Source organism: Leucoraja erinacea, unplaced genomic scaffold, assembly GCF_028641065.1.
Source record: "Leucoraja erinacea ecotype New England unplaced genomic scaffold, Leri_hhj_1 Leri_67S, whole genome shotgun sequence".
Taxonomy (NCBI): Eukaryota; Metazoa; Chordata; class Chondrichthyes; order Rajiformes; family Rajidae; genus Leucoraja; species Leucoraja erinaceus.
This window is the reverse complement of record NW_026576597.1, coordinates 356,199-375,085: the sequence shown is the minus strand read 5'-3', so window position 1 is coordinate 375,085 and position 18,887 is coordinate 356,199. Positions and strand designations below refer to the sequence as shown.

At 42.9% G+C, this 18,887-nt stretch overlaps 2 protein-coding genes across 2 annotated transcripts in view; both read left to right on the top strand.

Moving 5' to 3' along the window:
* Positions 1 to 1,661, top strand: part of LOC129694457 (CD48 antigen-like) — a 36,487-nt gene extending 34,826 nt beyond the window's left edge. Inside the window, exon 7 of the mRNA XM_055631174.1 lies at positions 1,455 to 1,661. Coding sequence (XP_055487149.1) covers positions 1,455 to 1,594 — 140 coding nt within the window. The 3' untranslated portion in view covers positions 1,595 to 1,661. The remainder of the gene's footprint in view (positions 1 to 1,454) is intronic.
* A 6,104-nt stretch (positions 1,662 to 7,765) lies between these two features.
* LOC129694469 (uncharacterized) overlaps positions 7,766 to 18,887 on the top strand; it is a 37,821-nt gene continuing 26,699 nt past the window's right edge. Inside the window, exons 1-3 of the mRNA XM_055631186.1 lie at positions 7,766 to 7,938; positions 10,491 to 10,592; positions 14,486 to 14,599. Coding sequence (XP_055487161.1) covers positions 7,896 to 7,938; positions 10,491 to 10,592; positions 14,486 to 14,599 — 259 coding nt within the window. The 5' untranslated portion in view covers positions 7,766 to 7,895. The remainder of the gene's footprint in view (positions 7,939 to 10,490; positions 10,593 to 14,485; positions 14,600 to 18,887) is intronic.

Sequence of the window (18,887 nt, the reverse complement as noted above, 5' to 3'; positions counted from 1 at the left end):
TGGTTTACACCGAAGATAGATACAGAATGCTGGAGTAATTCAGTGGGACAGGCAGCATCTCTGGATGGGTAGGTGCCCTTTTGGGTTGACACCCTTATTCAGACCTTAATTGGCCAATAAAAATTGTAAATTGTCCCTCGTGTGTGTAGAATAGTGTGTGTGGGGATTGCTGGTCGGCATGGACTCGGGAAGCTGAACGGCCTGTTTCCGTTCTGTATCTCTAAACTAAACTGAAAAAAACAGGAAGGGTCTGAAGAACGGTCTCTACCCAAAATGTCACTCATTCCTTCTCTCCAGCGATGCTGCCTGTCCCGCTGAGTTACTCCAGCCTTTTGTGTCTATCTTTGAACAAACAGCATAACCAGTATTGCAGCTGAGATTAGCTATTTCACAACTGGCAGGGCAATATAGAAACATAGAAACATAGAAATTAGGTGCAGGAGTAGGCCATTCGGCCCTTCGAGCCTGCACCGCCATTCAATATGATCATGGCTGATCATCCAACTCAGTATCCCGTACCTGCCTTCTCTCCATACCCCCTGATCCCCTTAGCCACAAGGGCCACATCTAACTCCCTCTTAAATATAGCCAATGAAATGAAATGAAATGAAATGATTCAATTTATTGTCATTGTCAGTGTACAGTACAGAGACAACGAAATGCATTTTTAGCATCTCCCTTGAAAGGGAGACACAGGGCGTCGCGGTGTGCCCGCGCCTGCCGCCATTCCATTACAGGCAAAGGTGGGTGAAGTGTCTTGCCCAAGGACACAACGACAGTATGCACTCCAAGCGGGATTTGAACCGGCTACCTTCCGGTCACCAGCCGAACTCTTAGCCCATTCTGCTATCTGTCGCCAATGAATCCAATGAACTGGCCTCCACTACCCTCTGTGGCAGAGAGTTCCAGAGATTCACCACTCTCTGTGTGAAAAAAGTTCTTCTCATCTCGGTTTTAAAGGATTTCCCCCTTATCCTTAAGCTGTGACCCCTTGTCCTGGACTTCCCTAACATCGGGAACAGTCTTCCTGCTTCTAGCCTGTCCAACCCCTTAAGAATTTTGTAAGTTTCTATAAGATCCCCTCTCAATCTCCTAAATTCTAGAGAGTATAAACCAAGTCTATCCAGTCTTTCTTCATAAGATAGTCCTGACATCCCAGGAATCAGTCTGGTGAACCGTCTCTGCACTCCCTCTATGGCAATAATGTCCTTCCTCAATATCAAACGCACCCCTCGATTGTCGGGGTAAACAGGAGATAAAAGTTCAGTGTGTGTCTGATACAGGTGAGTTGAGTGAAACTATAATGAATTCTCTGCTGTTGAGTTGCTGGCAAAATGTCACTACAGGCAGATATCTCTAAACTAAACTAAACTAAACCTATCTTTAATGATTTGTATGTGTCTTATTATTTTGATTACCAAATCATTTTAATCTTTTATTTTGTTTTTGACAAGAATCCCAGAGAACAGGACTATTTGTGAAATTGCTGTCCATCTGTAAAGCAGTTCTTTTCAATTGTATCATCCTTACTTTCGCTGTGAACACTGTGATGACAGGTTTGTGCTCAAATATTATTATTAGCATAAATCATTAACTCAATACACTGCAATGTTTGGACTAGAATTGGCGTCTCAACAAATTGGTTTCAAGTCCGAGGTATGAGCTCATAGATAGATAGATAGATAGATAGATAGATAGATAGCCTTTTATTGTCATTCAGACCGAAGTCTGAACGAAATTGCAGCAGTCATACATATAATACAATACAATAAAACAACAATAAACACATATTAACATCCACCACAGTGAGTCCACCCAGCATCTCCTCACTGTGATGGAGGCAAAAGTCTTAGGTCTGCAGTCTCTTCCCTCCTCTTCTCCCTCTGCGCTGAGGCGATACCCCCCCCGGGCAATGCTAAAAATAGTCCCGCGGCTCAAACACCGCGGCCCGGGGTGGTTGAAGCTGCCGCCCACCAGTCCTGCAGACGCAGCCGCTGGCCCACGGCCGAACCCCGGACTCAGGCCACCACCGCCAGAACACCGTCCCAGCCACCCTCACGTGAGTACTGCACCGTCTTCAGCCTCGGGCTGGGCCGCCCCGACTTGGGCGCCGAACCTCCCCCGGACCGGGCCGCCCCGACTTGTGCGTCGCTTCTCCCCCGGACCGGGCCGCCCCGACATGGGCGTCGCTTCTCCCCCGGACCGGGCCACCCCGACTTGTGCGTCGCTTCTTCCCCGGGCTGGGCCGCCCCGACTTGGGCGCCGAACCTCCCTCGGGCTGCCAGCGCCGCACCTTCCCGAGCTCGGCCGCTCCGACGGGAGCCTCGTTCCACCCTCGGGCTGGCCGCCCTCACGGGAGCGTCCCAACCTCTTCCAGCCCTGATCCGGACCACCCTCACGGGAGCGAGCTCAGGGCGAGTCCTGACGGTGCTCCGCCTCCGGAGCCTCGAGGTCGTCAGCTCCATTAGGCCTCAACAATTGTATCAACATGAAAATAATGAAGTACTCAGCTTGAAAAGTGCTTGAATTGGAATGTGAGTCTCAGTCAGTATACCGTGAGCTGCTTTACCTGGACACCAGAACCTGGAGTCCATGGCACCACAGCTGAGAGTAGAGAAATCTGCTGAAGATTTTGAGGTTTATGTTTCATAGCTGAATGTTAGTGGTCCAATTCAGAAGTGCCAGCTACACCCAGTACTGTTTGGTCCAATACATAAGTCGTGAAACGATATATAGATCAGCCAGGTTGCATGTTAGACTTTCCAGGTGGCATTTGATAACGTCCATCATGATTTGAAGCTCATGGATCTGAGTTTAGTGTAAGGAAAACTTGATGGGGGTCAAATTGGCAGGATTTGACTCGTGGCCTCCTGCAAGAAACTTGTTGAGGCTTCAGCTTTTCATTGGATAAAGGAATTAAAAGTCACATAACCAAGATTTCCAATGATGCAAAGGTGGGTGATACTTTAAGCAACATTAAATCACCAAGAAAAATAATAACTGGCACAACTAAACAAATGACTGGTAAGTAGATTTCAGCACAGGCAAAGAAAAGCTCATTCCTGACTATATAATTATGAATAAAGAATATTTGTGAATTTAAAAAAAATCTCTCTCTCTTCCTCAAGGCAAGCAGATGGGGAATCACAATAGTCTTGCCTGTGTTGCCCACATCCCCAGATCTAGTGTTGAGGAGGTGCTGCACTTTCAGAGATCTCTGCTTTTGAGTGGGACATTAAACCAAGACACACCTGTGTTCCTTGGGAAGTTGTAAAAATAAATCCCAGTGTCATTTCCAAAGGAGTAAAAGTGTTCTGTCTGATATCTGTTCACCAGCTTCACTAAAACACCAGGTGAAGCTCTTGAGCTGAAACGTTGACCATTCCTTTCCCTTCATTGATGCTGCTTGTTCTGCTGAGTTCCTCCTGCATTATTTTTGCTGTCTTATTCACCTTGCTTGGTTTCTGTCATAGGGTCTTGGTGAGACCACACCTGGAGTATTGCGTACAGTTTTGGTCTCCAAATCTGAGGAAGGAAATTATTGCCATAGAGGGAGTGCAGAGAAGGTTCACCAGACTGATTCCTGGGATGTCAGGTCTGTCTTATGAAGAAAGACTGGATAGACTTGGTTTATACTCTCTAGAATTTAGGAGATTGAGAGGGGATCTTATAGAAACTTACAAAATTCTTAAGGGGTTGGACAGGCTAGATGCAGGAAGATTGTTCCCGATGTTAGGGAAGTCCAGGACAAGGGGTCACAGCTTAAGGATAAGGGGGAAATCCTTTAAAACTGAGATGAGAAGAACTTTTTTCACACAGAGAGTGGTGAATCTCTGGAACTCTCTGCCACAGAGAGTAGTTGAGGCTACAGTTCATTGGCTATATTTAAGAGGGAGTTAGATGTGGCCCTTGGGGATCAGGGGGTATGGAGAGAAGGCAGGTATAGGATACTGAGTTGGATGATCAGCCATGATCATATTGAATGGTGGTGCAGGCTCGAAGGGCCGAATGGCCTACTCCTGCACCTAATTTCTATGTTTCTATGTCTATATTGCTATTTGTTCAGCCCAGCTCAGTGCAGATTGGATACCTTGTTCCCTTCACAGTGACTGTACTTGAAGTACTTCATTGGCTGAGAGCCGCTTCTGGACAGTAAGTGAAAGGTGCTGTAAAACTGCAGGTTTCTTTTCTCCTTGGAGAAATTCAGTGGTCCCTGCTCAAAGAAATGATCCACATTCTAGACATCAACCAGAACTACCCTCTGGGGTAAAATAATGCGAGGTATCAGATTGTAAAGTGGAATCGGGACAGAAAGGAATGCTCCACAATGAGGCGCTGGCATTTGGCTCCAGCTATGAGTAGCAGATACGACAGACTGATCAGATTGAAGATGGAAGATTTGGCAATTTCCCAGTGAGTTTGCAGGACTGTTGAACGAAGCAGCAACGGACTTGTGGATGTAGGAAGAAGCAAACCATAGATCATCTCCTGGATTCCCTGTTGTCCGTTCAGGTGGCACGCATGGCGCATATGGCACGGTAGAGTTGCTGCCTTACAGCGCCAGAAACTTGAGTTCAACCCTGACTGGGTGTTGTCTGTACGGTGTTTGTATGTTCTCCCTGTGACTGCTTGGGTTTTCCCAGGGTGCTCCAGTTTCCTCCCACATTCCAAAGACGTTTGTAGGTTAATTGACTTTGATAAATATTGTAAATTGTCCCTTGAGCGTGTAGGATAATGCTAATGTACAGGGACCGTTGGTCAGCACGGACTTGGTGGGCCGAATGGCCTGTTTCCATGCTCTATTAAACTAAATTCATCCCAGCAACAACTGGAGCAGCACAATATTGGCTGAAGATGACAGGAAAAGACTGGACTGGAGACTCGTGAGGAAGACTGAACAAGGTCCAGAAATCATCTGTTGTTGGCTGCAATAGCAGTTCAGTGTAATGTTCACCCTCCTCAGAGTGCATGTAGAGTTAGTTTGGCTTAGAGCTGTGGTCAAAGCTCACAAGATAGGGCAGGGATTGGCATTTTCATTTTTCTGCTGGGATAAGTATAACCATATAACAATTACAGCACGGAAACAGGCCATCTCGGCCCTTCTACTCCGTGCCGAATACTTATTCTCCCCTAGTCCCATCTACCTGCACTCAGACCATAACCCTCCATTCCTTTCCCGTCCATATAACTATCCAATTTATTTTTAAATGATAAAATCGAACCTGCCTCCACCACCTCCACAGGAAGCTCATTCCACACAGCTACCACTCTCTAAGTAAAACAGTGGACTCAACACAAATCCCTGTGGCACCCCACTAGTCACTGGCCCCCAACCTGACAAACAGCCATCCACCATTACTCTCTGGCATTTCCCATTCAGCCACTGTTGAATCCATCTTGCTACTCCACCATAAATACCGTACAATTGAACCTTCTTAACCAACCTTCCATGAGGAACCTTGTCAAAGGCCTTACTGAAGTCCATATATACAATATCCACTGCTTTACCCTCATCAATTTCCCGAGTAACCTCTTCAAAAAATTCAAGAAGATTAGTCAAACATGACCTTCCAGACACAAATCCATGTTGACTGTTCCTAATCAGACCCTGTTTATCCAGATGTTTATATATATTATTTCTAAGTATTCTTTCCATTAATTTGCCCACCACTGACGTCAAACTAAGAGGTCTATAATTGCTAGGTTTACTCTTAGAACCCTTTTTAAACAATGGAACAATATGCGCAATACGCCAATCCTCCAGCACTATTCCCGTTTCTAATGACAATTGAAATATTTCTGTCATAGCCCCTGCTATTTCTACACTAATTTCCCTCAATGTCCTAGGGAATATCCTGTCTGGATCTGGAGACTTATCCACTTTTATTTTTTCAAAAGTGTCAGTACTTCTTTTTCTTTGAATCTCATAGTTTCCACAGCTACTCTACTTGTTTCCCTTACCTCACATAATTCAATATCCTTCTCCTTGGTGAATACCGAAGAAAAAAAAACTGTTCAATATCTCGTACATGGACGTACATGGTAAATGGTAGCGAATGCAGTTGAACAGAGGGATCTAGGAATAAATGTGCATAGTTCCCTGAAGGGGGAATCTCATGTAGATAGGGTGGTAAAGAAAGCTTTTGGTATGCTAGCCTTTATAAACCAGAGCATTTGAGTATAGAAGTTGGGATGTAATGTTAAAATTGTACAAGGCATTGGTGAGACCAATTCTGGAGTATGGTGTACAACTTTGGTCGCTCAATTATAGGAAGGATGTCAACAAAATAGAGAGAGTACAGAGGAGATTTACTAGAATGTTGCCTGGGTTTCAACAACTAAGTTACAGAGAAAGGTTGAATAAGTTAGGTCTTTATTCTCTGGAGCGCAGAAGGTTAGGGGAGACTTGATAGAGGTCTTTAAAATGATGAGAGGGATAGACCGAGTTGATGTGGATCAGCTTTTCCCTTTGAGAATAGGGAAGATTCAAACAAGAGGACATGACTTCAGAATTAAGGGACAGAAGTTTAGGGGTAACATGAGGGGGAATTTCTGTACTCGGAGAGTGGTAGCTGTGTGGAATGAGCTTCCAGCGGAAGTGGTGGAGGCAGGTTCGATTTTATTATTTAAAAATAAATTGGATAGGTATATGGATGGGAAGGGAATGGAGGGTTATGGTCTGAGTGCGGGTAGATGGGACTAGGCTAAAATAATTGTTCGGCACGGACTTGTAGGGCCGAGATGGCCTGTTTCCGTGCTGTAATTGTTATACGGTTCTATCTCCCCCATCTCTTTTGGCTCTGCAGATGGCTGCCCACTCTGACTCTCTAATGGACCAATTTTATCCCTAGTTATCCTTTTGCTATTAATATAGCTGCAGAAACCCTTTGGATTTACTTTCACCTTACTTGCCAAAGCAACCTCATATCTTCTTTTAACTTTTCTAATTTCTTTCTTAAGATTCTTTTTACATTCTTTATACCCCTCAAGCACCTCATTTACTCCATGCTGCCTATAATTATTGTAGATCTCTCTCTTTTTCCGAACCAAGTGTCCAATTTCCCTTGAAAACCAGGGCTATTTCCAATTTTTACTATTTCCTTTCAACCGAACAGGGACATAAAGATTCTGTAAATTCTTAAAATGTCATCTTTAAATGTCCTCCATTTCTCCTCCACATCCTTCCCATCAAACAAAATGTCCCAATTCACTCCTTTTAAATCCTTTCGCATCTCCTCAAAGTTAGCCTTTCTCCAATCAAAAATCTCAACCCTAGGTCCAGTTCTGACCCTCTCCATAATTATATTGAAACTGATGGTATTGTGATCACTGGACCCGAACTGTTCCCCAACGCATACCTCTGCCCCCTGACCCGTCTCATTTCCTAACAGGAGGTCCAGCACTCCCCCTTCTCTAGTAGGTACCTCTATGTATTGCTGCAAAAAACTATCCTGCACACAGTTTACAAACTCCAAACCACCCAGCCCATTTACAGAATGTGTTTCCCAGTCTGTGTGGAAAATTGAAATCTCCCACAATCACTACCTTGTGCTTACTACTAATATCTGCCATCTCCTTACATATTTACTCTTCCAATTCTCGCTCCCCATTAGGCGGTCTATAATACACCCCTATAAGTGTTGCTGCAGCTTTCCCATTGCCCAGTTCCACCCAAATAGCCTCCCTAGACGAGCCCACTAATCTATCCTGCCAAAGCACTGCTATAATATCTTCCCTGACAAGCAATGCAACAGTGGAACAGTTTGTTGCAACAATGGGTAGTTGTGGTAGTAATTTAGTAAACTCATTTATTTTTTATTGCAGGCTTTTCCATCAAAGCAAAGGAATCGATTGTCTTGTTGATCACAGTTTTGGTTTGGCTAATATTGATTCTTATGATAGCGGGATATCTGTGGCGGAAGAGGAATTCAGACACAGGTATGTGTGTAATATATTCAGATTCCATTCTATCTGTAAAACCCAATGGTATGACCATTGAATTCTCCAACTTTAAGTAACTACAATCCTGCCCCCTACATTCCCCGCTCCCTCTCTCCCCTGTGCCCCACCTGGAGGCCTCAAGTTTCTGCACAATCTGCAACAATTCAATCATTCTCTCATGCTTCATTTTGTCTTTTCATCTCTGGCCTTTTGCCAACCATCTGCCTTCCATAAAACCTCCTCACCTGCACCAACCTATTACCTGCCAGGTTTTGTCCTGCCTCTCCTCAATTCCAGCTTTCTCCCCCCCCTCCCCATTACAATCCATCTGAAGAAAGGCCCTGGCCTGAAACATTGTGGATCCATGTGCTCCTCAGATGCTGCCAGATCTGCCTGCTGATATACTCCAGCATTTTGTGTCCCTTCAAGCCGACATCAGGACACCTCGCTCTCCTTCAATTCTTCAATAACTTTCAATTTCTAGGCCCCCGTTAACTCACCTTTATACCACCTTCCCCACCAGAAAGGGTTCAAGGCCATCTGGTTCCTTCTTGAATCAATTCCCCTCTGCTAACAGTCTCTCCCGCCTGTCCTCACCTGCAACATCTTCTCTTTTGGCTCCTCTTACTTTCTTCAAGTTAAAGTTGTAGCCATGGGCACTCACATGGGCCCAGCTATGCATGTTTGTTAGTAATATCAAACAGTTCTTCCATATATACACTGGCACCATCCTCCAACTCTTTCTCAATATCACCGACTGCATTCATGTAGAGCTTAATGATTTCATTAACTTAACCGCTAACTTCCACCCTGCCCTCAAATTTACCTGAACTATCTCTGATACCTCTTTCCTTTCTTGATCTCTCTGCCGTAATCACAGGAAACAGACTATCAACTGACATCTACTACAAACCCACCTACTTCCACAGTGACCTGAATCATACCTCCTCCCATCCTTCTTCAGTCTGGTTAGAGATAAGGGAAACAAGAGATATAGACGGTGATGTGGAGAGATAAAGAACCATAAATGAAAGATATGCAAAAAAAAGTAACAATGATAAAGGAACCAGTAAGCTGTTTGGCAAAGTCAAATGTGGGTCCCTTGAAGGCAGACACGAGTGAAATTATTATGGGCAACAAGGAAATGGCAGAAGAATTGAATAGGTACTTCGGGTCGCCCAATTATAGGAAGGATGTCAACAAAATAGAGAGAGTACAGAGGAGATTTACTAGAATGTTGCCTGGGTTTCAACAACTAAGTTACAGAGATAGGTTGAACAAGTTAGGTCTTTATTCTCTGGAGCGCAGAAGGTTAAGGGGGGACTTGATAGAGGTCTTTAAAATGATAAGAGGGATAGACAGAGTTGATGTGGATCAGCTTTTCCCTTTGAGAATAGGGAAGATTCAAACGAGAGGACATGACTTCAGAATTAAGGGACAGAAGTTTAGGGGTAACATGAGGGGGAACTTCTTTACTCAGAGAGTGGTAGCGGTGTGGAATGAGCTTCCAGTGGAAGTGGTGGAGGCAGGTTCATTGGTATCATTTAAAAATAAATTAGATAGGTATATGGATGGGAAAGGAATGGAGGGTTATGGTCTGAGTGCAGGCAGGTGGGACTAGGCTAAAATAAGTGTTCGGCATGGACTTGTAGGACCGAGATGGCCTGTTTCCGTGCTGTAATTGTTATATGGTTATATGGTTAACACATTTTGCAAATTCCACCCTTATCCAAGCCCTTGGCATAATCTCTTTTGGTTTGGTTGTGATGGCTTCCTGAGTTCACCAGTACCAGTGGACCTTCAAAACAACTTCTACCATTAGCTACATTAAATGCATCAGCATTAGCACAGTTTAGCCTTTATCCTATGGCGGTTAAGTTTTCATCAAGGACCAGCACACCTTTGTCTGTCTGGGCATAATGCTGCTCTGCCCTGCCCTATTGTTACATTCAGTACTACAGTTTGGATTAGTTATCGCCATCACTGGCAGGATGATGTCCATTGTAGTCCTCCAGATGAAAGGGAGCATTCTGCAGAGTTGGTTTACTGTGGACTTGTACCTCATTCACTCGCAAACTGCAGTGTATTGGCCATTAGCAAATGGATAAGCAATGATCAAACTGAAAGGGCTTTATTTCAGAATCAATAATATGAGTATTTTTTGACTCTCCCTGAGCTCTCCCCTTGTTGACAGTTTGATGGAGCTCTCTGAATATTCAAATGTGTGGTTAATTTATAACCATATAACAATTACAGCACGGAAACAGGCCATCTCAGCCCTTCTAGTCCGTGCCGAACCCGTATTCTCCCCTAGTCCCATCTACCTGCACTCAGACCATAACCCTCCAGTCCTTTCCCGTCCATATAACTATCCAATTTATTTTTAAATGATAAATTATATTTCTGAGTTTGTTGAATTGTTTTGTGCTTGGGACACTCAATATTACTTTAAAACTGATCAAACATGTGTTCACTTCTGTTCACTAAAACATCTAGTAAATCATTTGTCTAGATATGTACTCCGATTTTCAATTTTTCTTTTCATTTAGAAGAAGAATCTTGGAGAACCATGACATCTGTGCTGCTCATCTATACTGATGTACTTCTCATTGTATTCCTCACAGCCATCACTATCATCTTATTGATTACAGGTATGAGCTCAAATATTATTTTGTAACCACATAAAAATTATGAACTCATTATTCAGGAAGCCTCGACCCGAAACGTCACCCATTCCCTCTCTCCAGAGATGCTGCCTATCAGTTCCTTTTCAAGCCCTGTCCCACTGTACGAGGTAATTCTTTTTTTTTTTCCTTTTTTGTTTAAATGTTATTTTATTTTATTAGAAGCAATGTACATACATCTTAATCATAATATGCAACATACTACTTCGTGTACAACTTCTTTATTTTTTTTAAACTTTAACCTATAATAGAAAAGAGAGAAAAGGGAAAGAAGAGAAGAATGAGGATAGTAGTGAAGTGTAGTCCGCAGTAGTTGACGTTAAATGAATGATGATGGTTAAGGAGACTGCGTGCTTGAAAATGTGAGGAAAAAAAAAAAAGAAGAAGAAAAAAAAGGCCCCAAAGAAAAGAGGGCCTTAAGATAGCAATGTTGCTAAGCCTACCTGAAGCGTCGCTGAAAATCTGCCCCAGCCCGTGTGCGTGATTTTGGCGCTGTTTTGAGGGGGCGGGTTTAAAACGCGATTTTTCTCTAGGCTGTTGCAATCGAAAATGTTCAGCCTAGTAAATCATTAACGAAAAATCGCTGAAAGACCCCGTCGCAAAAGGTAATATTAGTTTTTATGGCCTTGTATAATAGTTATAGTAGTTTAAAAATCACTCTCTAAACCCGCAACCTCTCACAGCCCCAGGGTTTTATAAAGCAAATAATTAACGTTATGTACCTTATTTTTACATTAAAAAGGGCTTTTTTAGAACCCTTTATACAAGTTTAATATTGCGAGTAGCTCATTTTGGCCCCATTATATCCCGCAGTATTTTTCTGGGCATTTGAGGGCACAAATCTACCGCAATGTGAACGTTCTAAACCAGCGCGTTCACAGAATCCCACTACAAAGCTGATTTAAAATGGACTTTAATTTACAGCAATTGAACACTAAATTCCTTCCATTTGGCCTATAAATTAATGTAAATGAGATTTTAAAATCATGTTTTATTGTGAATTATTTATGAATATTATTTGGACACTTGGGCTATTTAAAAATGTTAATCATTTATTAAGAAATGGATAGATGTTTAGATCTAGTAATTGAAGTTTGAAATTTGCTACACTTGGGTAGCTAACTAATTATATGTTTTAATTTCAGGTCATCCCAGTAAGATTATTTTATATTTGTTTCAGAATGGTTCAATCTACGATAACTGAACATTTCATTCAGTTCTCTTAATTTTTAAGAAGGTTATGGGCTTTTGACAGCACACGATCACAGCTTTTTTGTTATATCCATAGAAAATCAATAGGGAACAAGATGCTAATTTGCGAGTATGAAAATGGCCATAACTTTTTAAATACTTGAGATATGAAAGTGAATTAGGTGTCAAATTAAACTTCTTTTTATGCTTCATCTGATGGGATAAATTGCAGACTTGATTTTTTAAATCTCAAAATTTTGTAACATTGCTACTTAAGAAAAGAAAGAAGTCAAGAATCCACAAAAGCATCTATGGAGCGAAGGAAATAGGCAACGTTTCGGGTCGAAACCCTTCTTCAAGGAGGAGAACTTCTTCAAGGTAGGCATACCTTGAGGAGATTTCGCAGTGGAGTAGACAAAATGTTTGAAGCCCCTGTCCCACTGTACAAGGTAATTCAAGAGTTCTCACGAGTTTCCCCTGATTCGAACTTGGAGAATTACGGTAATAGCCATTCGTAGGTACTCGGGGCTCTCGTGGCCATTTTCTCACACTATTTCATGAGTTTACCGCGTATCCCGATTACCTGCCGTTAGCTTTACGAGCTCCGACGTACCCGCTACGTACTTACCATGAGTTTGATTTTTGTAAAACTCGTGAGAACTCTTGAATTACCTCGTACAGTAGGACAGGGGCTTCAAACATTTTGTCTACTCCACTGCGAAATCTCCTCAAGGTATGCCTACTTTGAAGAAGTTCTCCTCCTTGAAGAAGGGTTTCGACCCGAAACGTTGCCTATTTCCATCGCTCCATAGATGCTGCCTCACCTGCTGAGTTTCTCCAGCATTTTTGTCTGCCTTCGATTTTCCAGCATCTGCAGTTCCTTCTTAAACAAGTTGCCTATCCCGTTGAGTTACTCCAGCTTTTTGGGTCTAACTCAGGAAGGCAGTCAGATTCAAATGATTATATCAGTCAATACATTGCAAGATACTTTACCTGGACCACCAGACCTACGTTTAACGTAGATGAAGGTAGCACGTAACTAGGAGGTCCACTGGTAGCGGGTGAACCAAGACCAGGCCAGTGAACCCTGCTGGAAGTTCAGAGTTCAATGGTCATTGTGAGCGGTTCCAAACAGAACTTCAGGCCAGCAGCCTGCATGATTCAGCTGAACATAGATAAATTATGGAAGGCCAGATGCTGTCTCTGGAATTCCAGGCATTTCACAAAATCCCTCATTAGTTTATGCTCATGGAATGGCAACTGTATTGTAGCACACAGGGGGATCATTAGTCAGGTGTCATGTTGGAAAGATTTAACTAATGGTGTCTTGCAAGGATGTGAGTTTGGGCAGTCACTTTTTACCAGCTTGACTCAAGTGATGGGATTGAAAAAAAATCCACATAAGTTTCCCCATGTCGCAAGAATAGGTGAAGTTATGAGCAGTGGGAATAGCAACATTGTCATAAAGAAAAGTATATGATGGTATGAGTGAATACATTTCTGGCAACAGGTTTCACTGCAAGCATAAGTCTGCAACAGCTTCATCCCCCAGGCCATAAGATTACTGAACAATCAAAAAAACCGAGGCTAGAACTTTTTAAATATCGACACTTTTTTAAAAACTTTTTTATATATATTTATTTTACAGAACCATGCGCATGAGGCATTTTTATGGACACACCTAGAACTTTTAACTATTACTTGATTTTGGAGAGTAAAATGCAACGAAATTTCGTTCAAGGTGCACTGTGTCTAGGTGTATATCTGAATGACAATAAAGTTTTCATTCATTCATTCAAATGCAAGGCGATTGACCTTGGATGTATAAGGGAAAGTATGTCTACTTCCCTTAACTGTGCTCTCACCTATCCCTCACCAACATACCAGCAACAAGAGTTGCTCGGCACTCACATTCCACCTCGCCAAGATACAAGATACAAGATACATTTAATTGTCATTTGGACCCCTTGAGGTCCAAACGAAATGCCGTTTCTGCAGCCATGCATTACAAACAAAGAGACCCAAGACACAACATAATTTACATCAACATCCATCACATTGCTGTGATGGAAGGCCAAATAAACTTATCTCTCCACTGCACTCTTCCCCCCCCCCCCCCCCGATGTCAAAGTCAAAGCCCCCGGCTGGCGATGGCGATTGTCCCGCGGCCATTAAAGCCACGCCGGGTGGTGCGAGGTCGCACACCGGGTTCTTGATGTTAGAGCCCCCGGCGTGCGCTCGCAGAGTCCCGCGGCCATTCCAAGCCGCGCGGGGCAGTGATGTAGGCCCCGCTCCAGGAGCTCTTCAACCCCGCAACTCGGGCGGGGGAAGTCGCCGTTGCGAGAGCCCTGAAAAGCGGTCTCCCTCCAGGGACCCGCGGGCTCCCGGTGCTGCCGTCCACAGACCTGCCTCTGCATTCAAAGAACAATTCATTGCAATGTCTGCCAGCATCAAGAAGCTTCCACTATCTTTCTGCTGGCTGGTTTACACTCAACAAAAGCTCGTCACTGTATTGTCAGTTGATGTCGGCAAATTGGCAAGACTGGAGAGGGGTTGGCATATTTCCTTGCCTGCGGGAGATGAGGGGAACAGTTTAGTTGTTGCAACAATGGTCATTTCTCTAATGTGATGTTACATGTATGTTTATTTGAATTTATTTTTAATTGCAGGTAGTATCGCCAAGGACAATGTAGCTGTGGCTGTGTCAATCACAATGCTGATTTTACTAGTCGCATTTTTTATGCCATTTGTGTACCTGCTCCGAAAGATTAATTTACACCAAGGTAGGTGCAACTGAATACATTGAGAGTCCTTGACTTAATGTCTGCCACAAAGAATATATGTTCTATAATGACATGCAAACAAATATCAGATCAGACAAAGTTAACGCAATTTTTGAGGAATTCGTGAATGAACAATTTATCTCAAGAAGGGTCTCGACCCGAAATCTCACCCATTCCTTCTCTCCAGAGATGCTGTCTGACCCTCAGAGTTACTCCAGCATTTTGTGTCTACCTTCTGAACAATTTATTGATGCACAAATAACTTGCACTGTGGACAAAGGGGAACCGTTGGATTCACTGTACATTTGTTAATGTATCACATCAAAGGTCATGTGTAGGAAAGAACTGCAGATGCTGTTTTAAATCGAAGTTAGACACAAAATGCTGGAGTAACTCATCGGGACAGGGAGCATCTCTGGAGAGGAATGGGTGATGTTTCGGGTCGAAACCCTTCTTCAGACATCAAAGGTCATTGTGGGAATGAAAATAGCTGGTGAAGGAGGTCATATACTGACATGGATAGAGGTTGGCTGGCAAGCAAGAAACAGGCATCAGATATATATGGATCTTTCTCCAGTTTCAAGTAACATATGATGCACCACTGGGATCACTATTACAGAACTGATTTTCTCAAAGTTTACTATCTACTTTACAGGGGGAAATAAAATGAAGACTAGAAATATGGCACATTAAATGGGTAGAAAGTAAGAAGATCCAAGTAAAAAATTCAATTAAATTATGAATGGAAGAGTGTTGATTAGGACCGAGTATTTGATATAGTGCACTTGGATCTTAGAAAAGCTTTCATAAAGTTTAGGTTTATTATTGTCATGTCCTGAGTTACAGTGAAAAACTGTGTTTTGCATGCTATCTAAACAGATCAGATACTATCAGATATTAACACCAACAAACTTGAAGCTCTCAACTATTTCCAAATGCACACCATTGATGCTGACTGGGACATCTACTCTATCATGCTTACTGAAGTCTGTTGCTGACATTAAGGGAGAGCTTATTGTCCTGACACCATTTCACTAAGTTCTCTATCACCTTCCTGCAGTCCGTCTCGTCACTGTTTGTGATTCTCCCATTATAGCAGTCTCTGCAAACTTGTAGATGAAAAAACAGCTGAATTTGTCAGTAGTTGCCAATGCACAGGAGGCATGGGAGGGAACTCTTGCCTGGCACTGCTGTTGAGAGTTATCGTGGAGGAGGTGTTATCACCTATCCTCACTAACTGCGGTTTGTTGGTACAGTCGCGGATCCAGTCGCGAGCACCTGATCCTGAAGTCCCAGAGTTCGGAGATGACTTTGGATGGGATTATGGTGTTGAAGGGAAAGCTATAGTCGATAAATAGGAATCTAACGTAGAAGTCACAACACCTGGAGTATTGTGTGCAGCTTTGGTCTCCAAATTTGAGGGACATTCTTGCTATTGAGGGAGTGCAGCATAGGTTCACCAGGTTAATTCTCAGGATGGTGGGACTGTCATATGTCGAAAGAATGGAGCGACTGGGCTTTTATACACTGGAATTTAGAAGGATGAGAGGGGATCTTATTGAAACAGATAAGATGTTGGGTCCCAGCATCACACGGGAGGGCTGGTCCCCCAACGCAATATATCACCTCTCCACCAATTCCTATATTGGTGGCCAGTGGGGGGGGGGGGGCTTTCTGGAGCGTTAATATGGTGTTGTGGGACTGGTTTCCAGAGGGCTACTATGGACATTGTCTGGCTGAATGGATTCTTCAGCTGGTGGCTCAGTCACTCAAGCCTGTTGTGCTTGCAGCTCACTCACTCATGGGTGGTGGGCTGGCAGTAGACTCACGGCTATTCCTTGAAATTCCATTCCAAACAGAGTACAAGGCCACCAAATTCAAGTGCAGTTTCCTACCATTTCAAGCGGGGTGCAAGCCACTAAAGATAGCGAAAGACGTCACTCCTCCCTCCTCCATCTTGCAGAGACCGAGCTATGCCCACACTTCTGGGTTTTATAGTCCATCCCCCCTTCCCACCAGAAGGGGCACGGCCTTCATGGTGTGATTGACAGAAGAGAAAATCTCAACATTTTTTAAACACCAGTAACTCTTATTTTTAATCGATGGGAAAAATTTGCGGCACCTGATGAGCGGAGGGGGACTCTAAGTAAGATGGCCAAAAATCACAACCGTACGTGGTAGCAGCTTTCCTAAAATTAATACAGCGCAAACAGGAGGTGGTCAAGATTAGATTTTTAATTATATAGATGGCAAGACAACTTTTGCATTGTCAAACCAACTTTTCAATTAGGCAAAGCATTCTCAAATCAACTTTTCAATTAGGCAAAGCATTCTCAAACCAACTTTTCAATAAGGCAAGACAACTTTTGCATTCTCAAACCAACTTTTCAATTAGGCAAAGCATTCTCAAATCAACTATTCAATAAGGGAAAGCATTCTCAAACCAACTTTTCAATTAGGCAAGGCAACTTTAGCATTCTCATACCAACTTTTCTATTAGGCAAGGCAACTTTTCAATTAGGCAAGGCATTCTCAAATCAACTTTTCAATTAAGCAAAGCATTCTCAAACCAACTGTTCAATTAGGCAAGTCAGCTTTAGCATTCTCAATCCAACTTTTCAAATAGGAAAGGCAACTTTAACATTCTCAAACCAACTTTTCAATTAGGCAAGGCAACTAGCATTCTCTAAAAACAACTACTTTTCAATTAGGCAAGGCATTCTCAAATCAACTTTTCAATTAGGCAAGGCAACTTTAGCATTTTCAAACCAACTTTTCAATTAGGCAAGGTATTCTCAGATCAACGTTTCAATTAGGCAAAGCATTCTCAAACCAACTTTTCAATTAGGCAAGGCAACTTTGGCATTCTCAAACAAACTTTTCAATTAGGCAAGGCCACTTTTAAATTCTCAAACCAACTTTTCAATTAGGCATAGCAACTTTGGCATTCTCAATCCAACTTTTCAAATAGGCAAGGCATTCTCAAATCAACTTTTCAATTAAGCAAATCATTCTCAAACCAACTTTTCAATTAGGCAAGGCAACTTTAGCATTCTCAATCCAACTTTTCAAATAGGCACCGCCATTCAATATGATCATGGGTGATCATACAACTCAGTATCCTGTACCTGCTTTCTCTTTAGTTCCTTTAGCCACAATGGCCACATCTAACTCCCTCTTAAATATAGCCAATGAACTGGCCTCAACTACATTCTGTAGCAGGCCATCTCGACCCTTCTAGTCCGTGCCGAACACATATTCTCCCCTAGTCCCATATACCTGCGCTCAGACCATAACCTTCCATTCCCTTCCCGTCCATATAACTATCCAATTTATTTTTAAATGATAAAAACGAACCTGCCTCCACCACCTTCACTGGAAGCTCATTCCACACAGCCACCACTCTCTGAGTAAAGAAGTTCCCCCTCATGTTACCCCTAAACTTCAGTCCCTTAATTCTCAAGTCATGTCCCCTTGTTTGAATCTTCCCTACTCTCAGTGGGAAAAGCTTTTCCACGTCAACTCTGTCTATCCCTCTCATCATTTTAAAGACCTCTATCAAGTCCCCCCCCTTAACCTTCTGCGCTCCAAAGAATAAAGCCATAACTTGTTCAACCTTTCTCTGTAACTGATAAATTGAGCTGAGAAAGCAGATGGCATAGAATCTTGGCAGAGATACATTTTCAGGACAGCAAAGATATTTGGTAGATTGGTCCAGTGTGCAAAGTGTAGGAATGGACACCACAGAGGCAGATGGATAGCCTGAATACCAACCATTCATGGGTTGAGAACATATTATTGCAAGATTACAGGAGAATGAATTATGGAGTGGGTGATGAAATTGGCATTAACTTTACACTTATGGATAATCTTTACTTTAAGCTTGGTTATGGATAGCAGGAGCTAATGATGCGTATTAGCTTGCAGCCAGAGCTCACCATTGCTGGTTAAACTACTTGTTATCCAAGGACATTCTCACTAGTGTCTCTTGGTATCGATGACACCTACCCCTTAGCAGCAATTCAGCTATAACATAGACAAGGGATTCCTTGATATTGAAGAAGGTGTGATTCAGCACCTTAATAGCTTCTGAAACCTGGATTAGGAGATTACAGTAGATATCAAATGTAAAGTGTTTTCCATGGTCCCTAGATTCACCATTTGCTACTTGTTTCCTTGACCCTTCTGTACCTTATTCAGACCAATGCCCTGACCTGCCCATGTTGGGCTCATTGGGTTACCTCAAGCACAGGACACTGAATAATGCCAGAAGTCTGACCAACCCTCA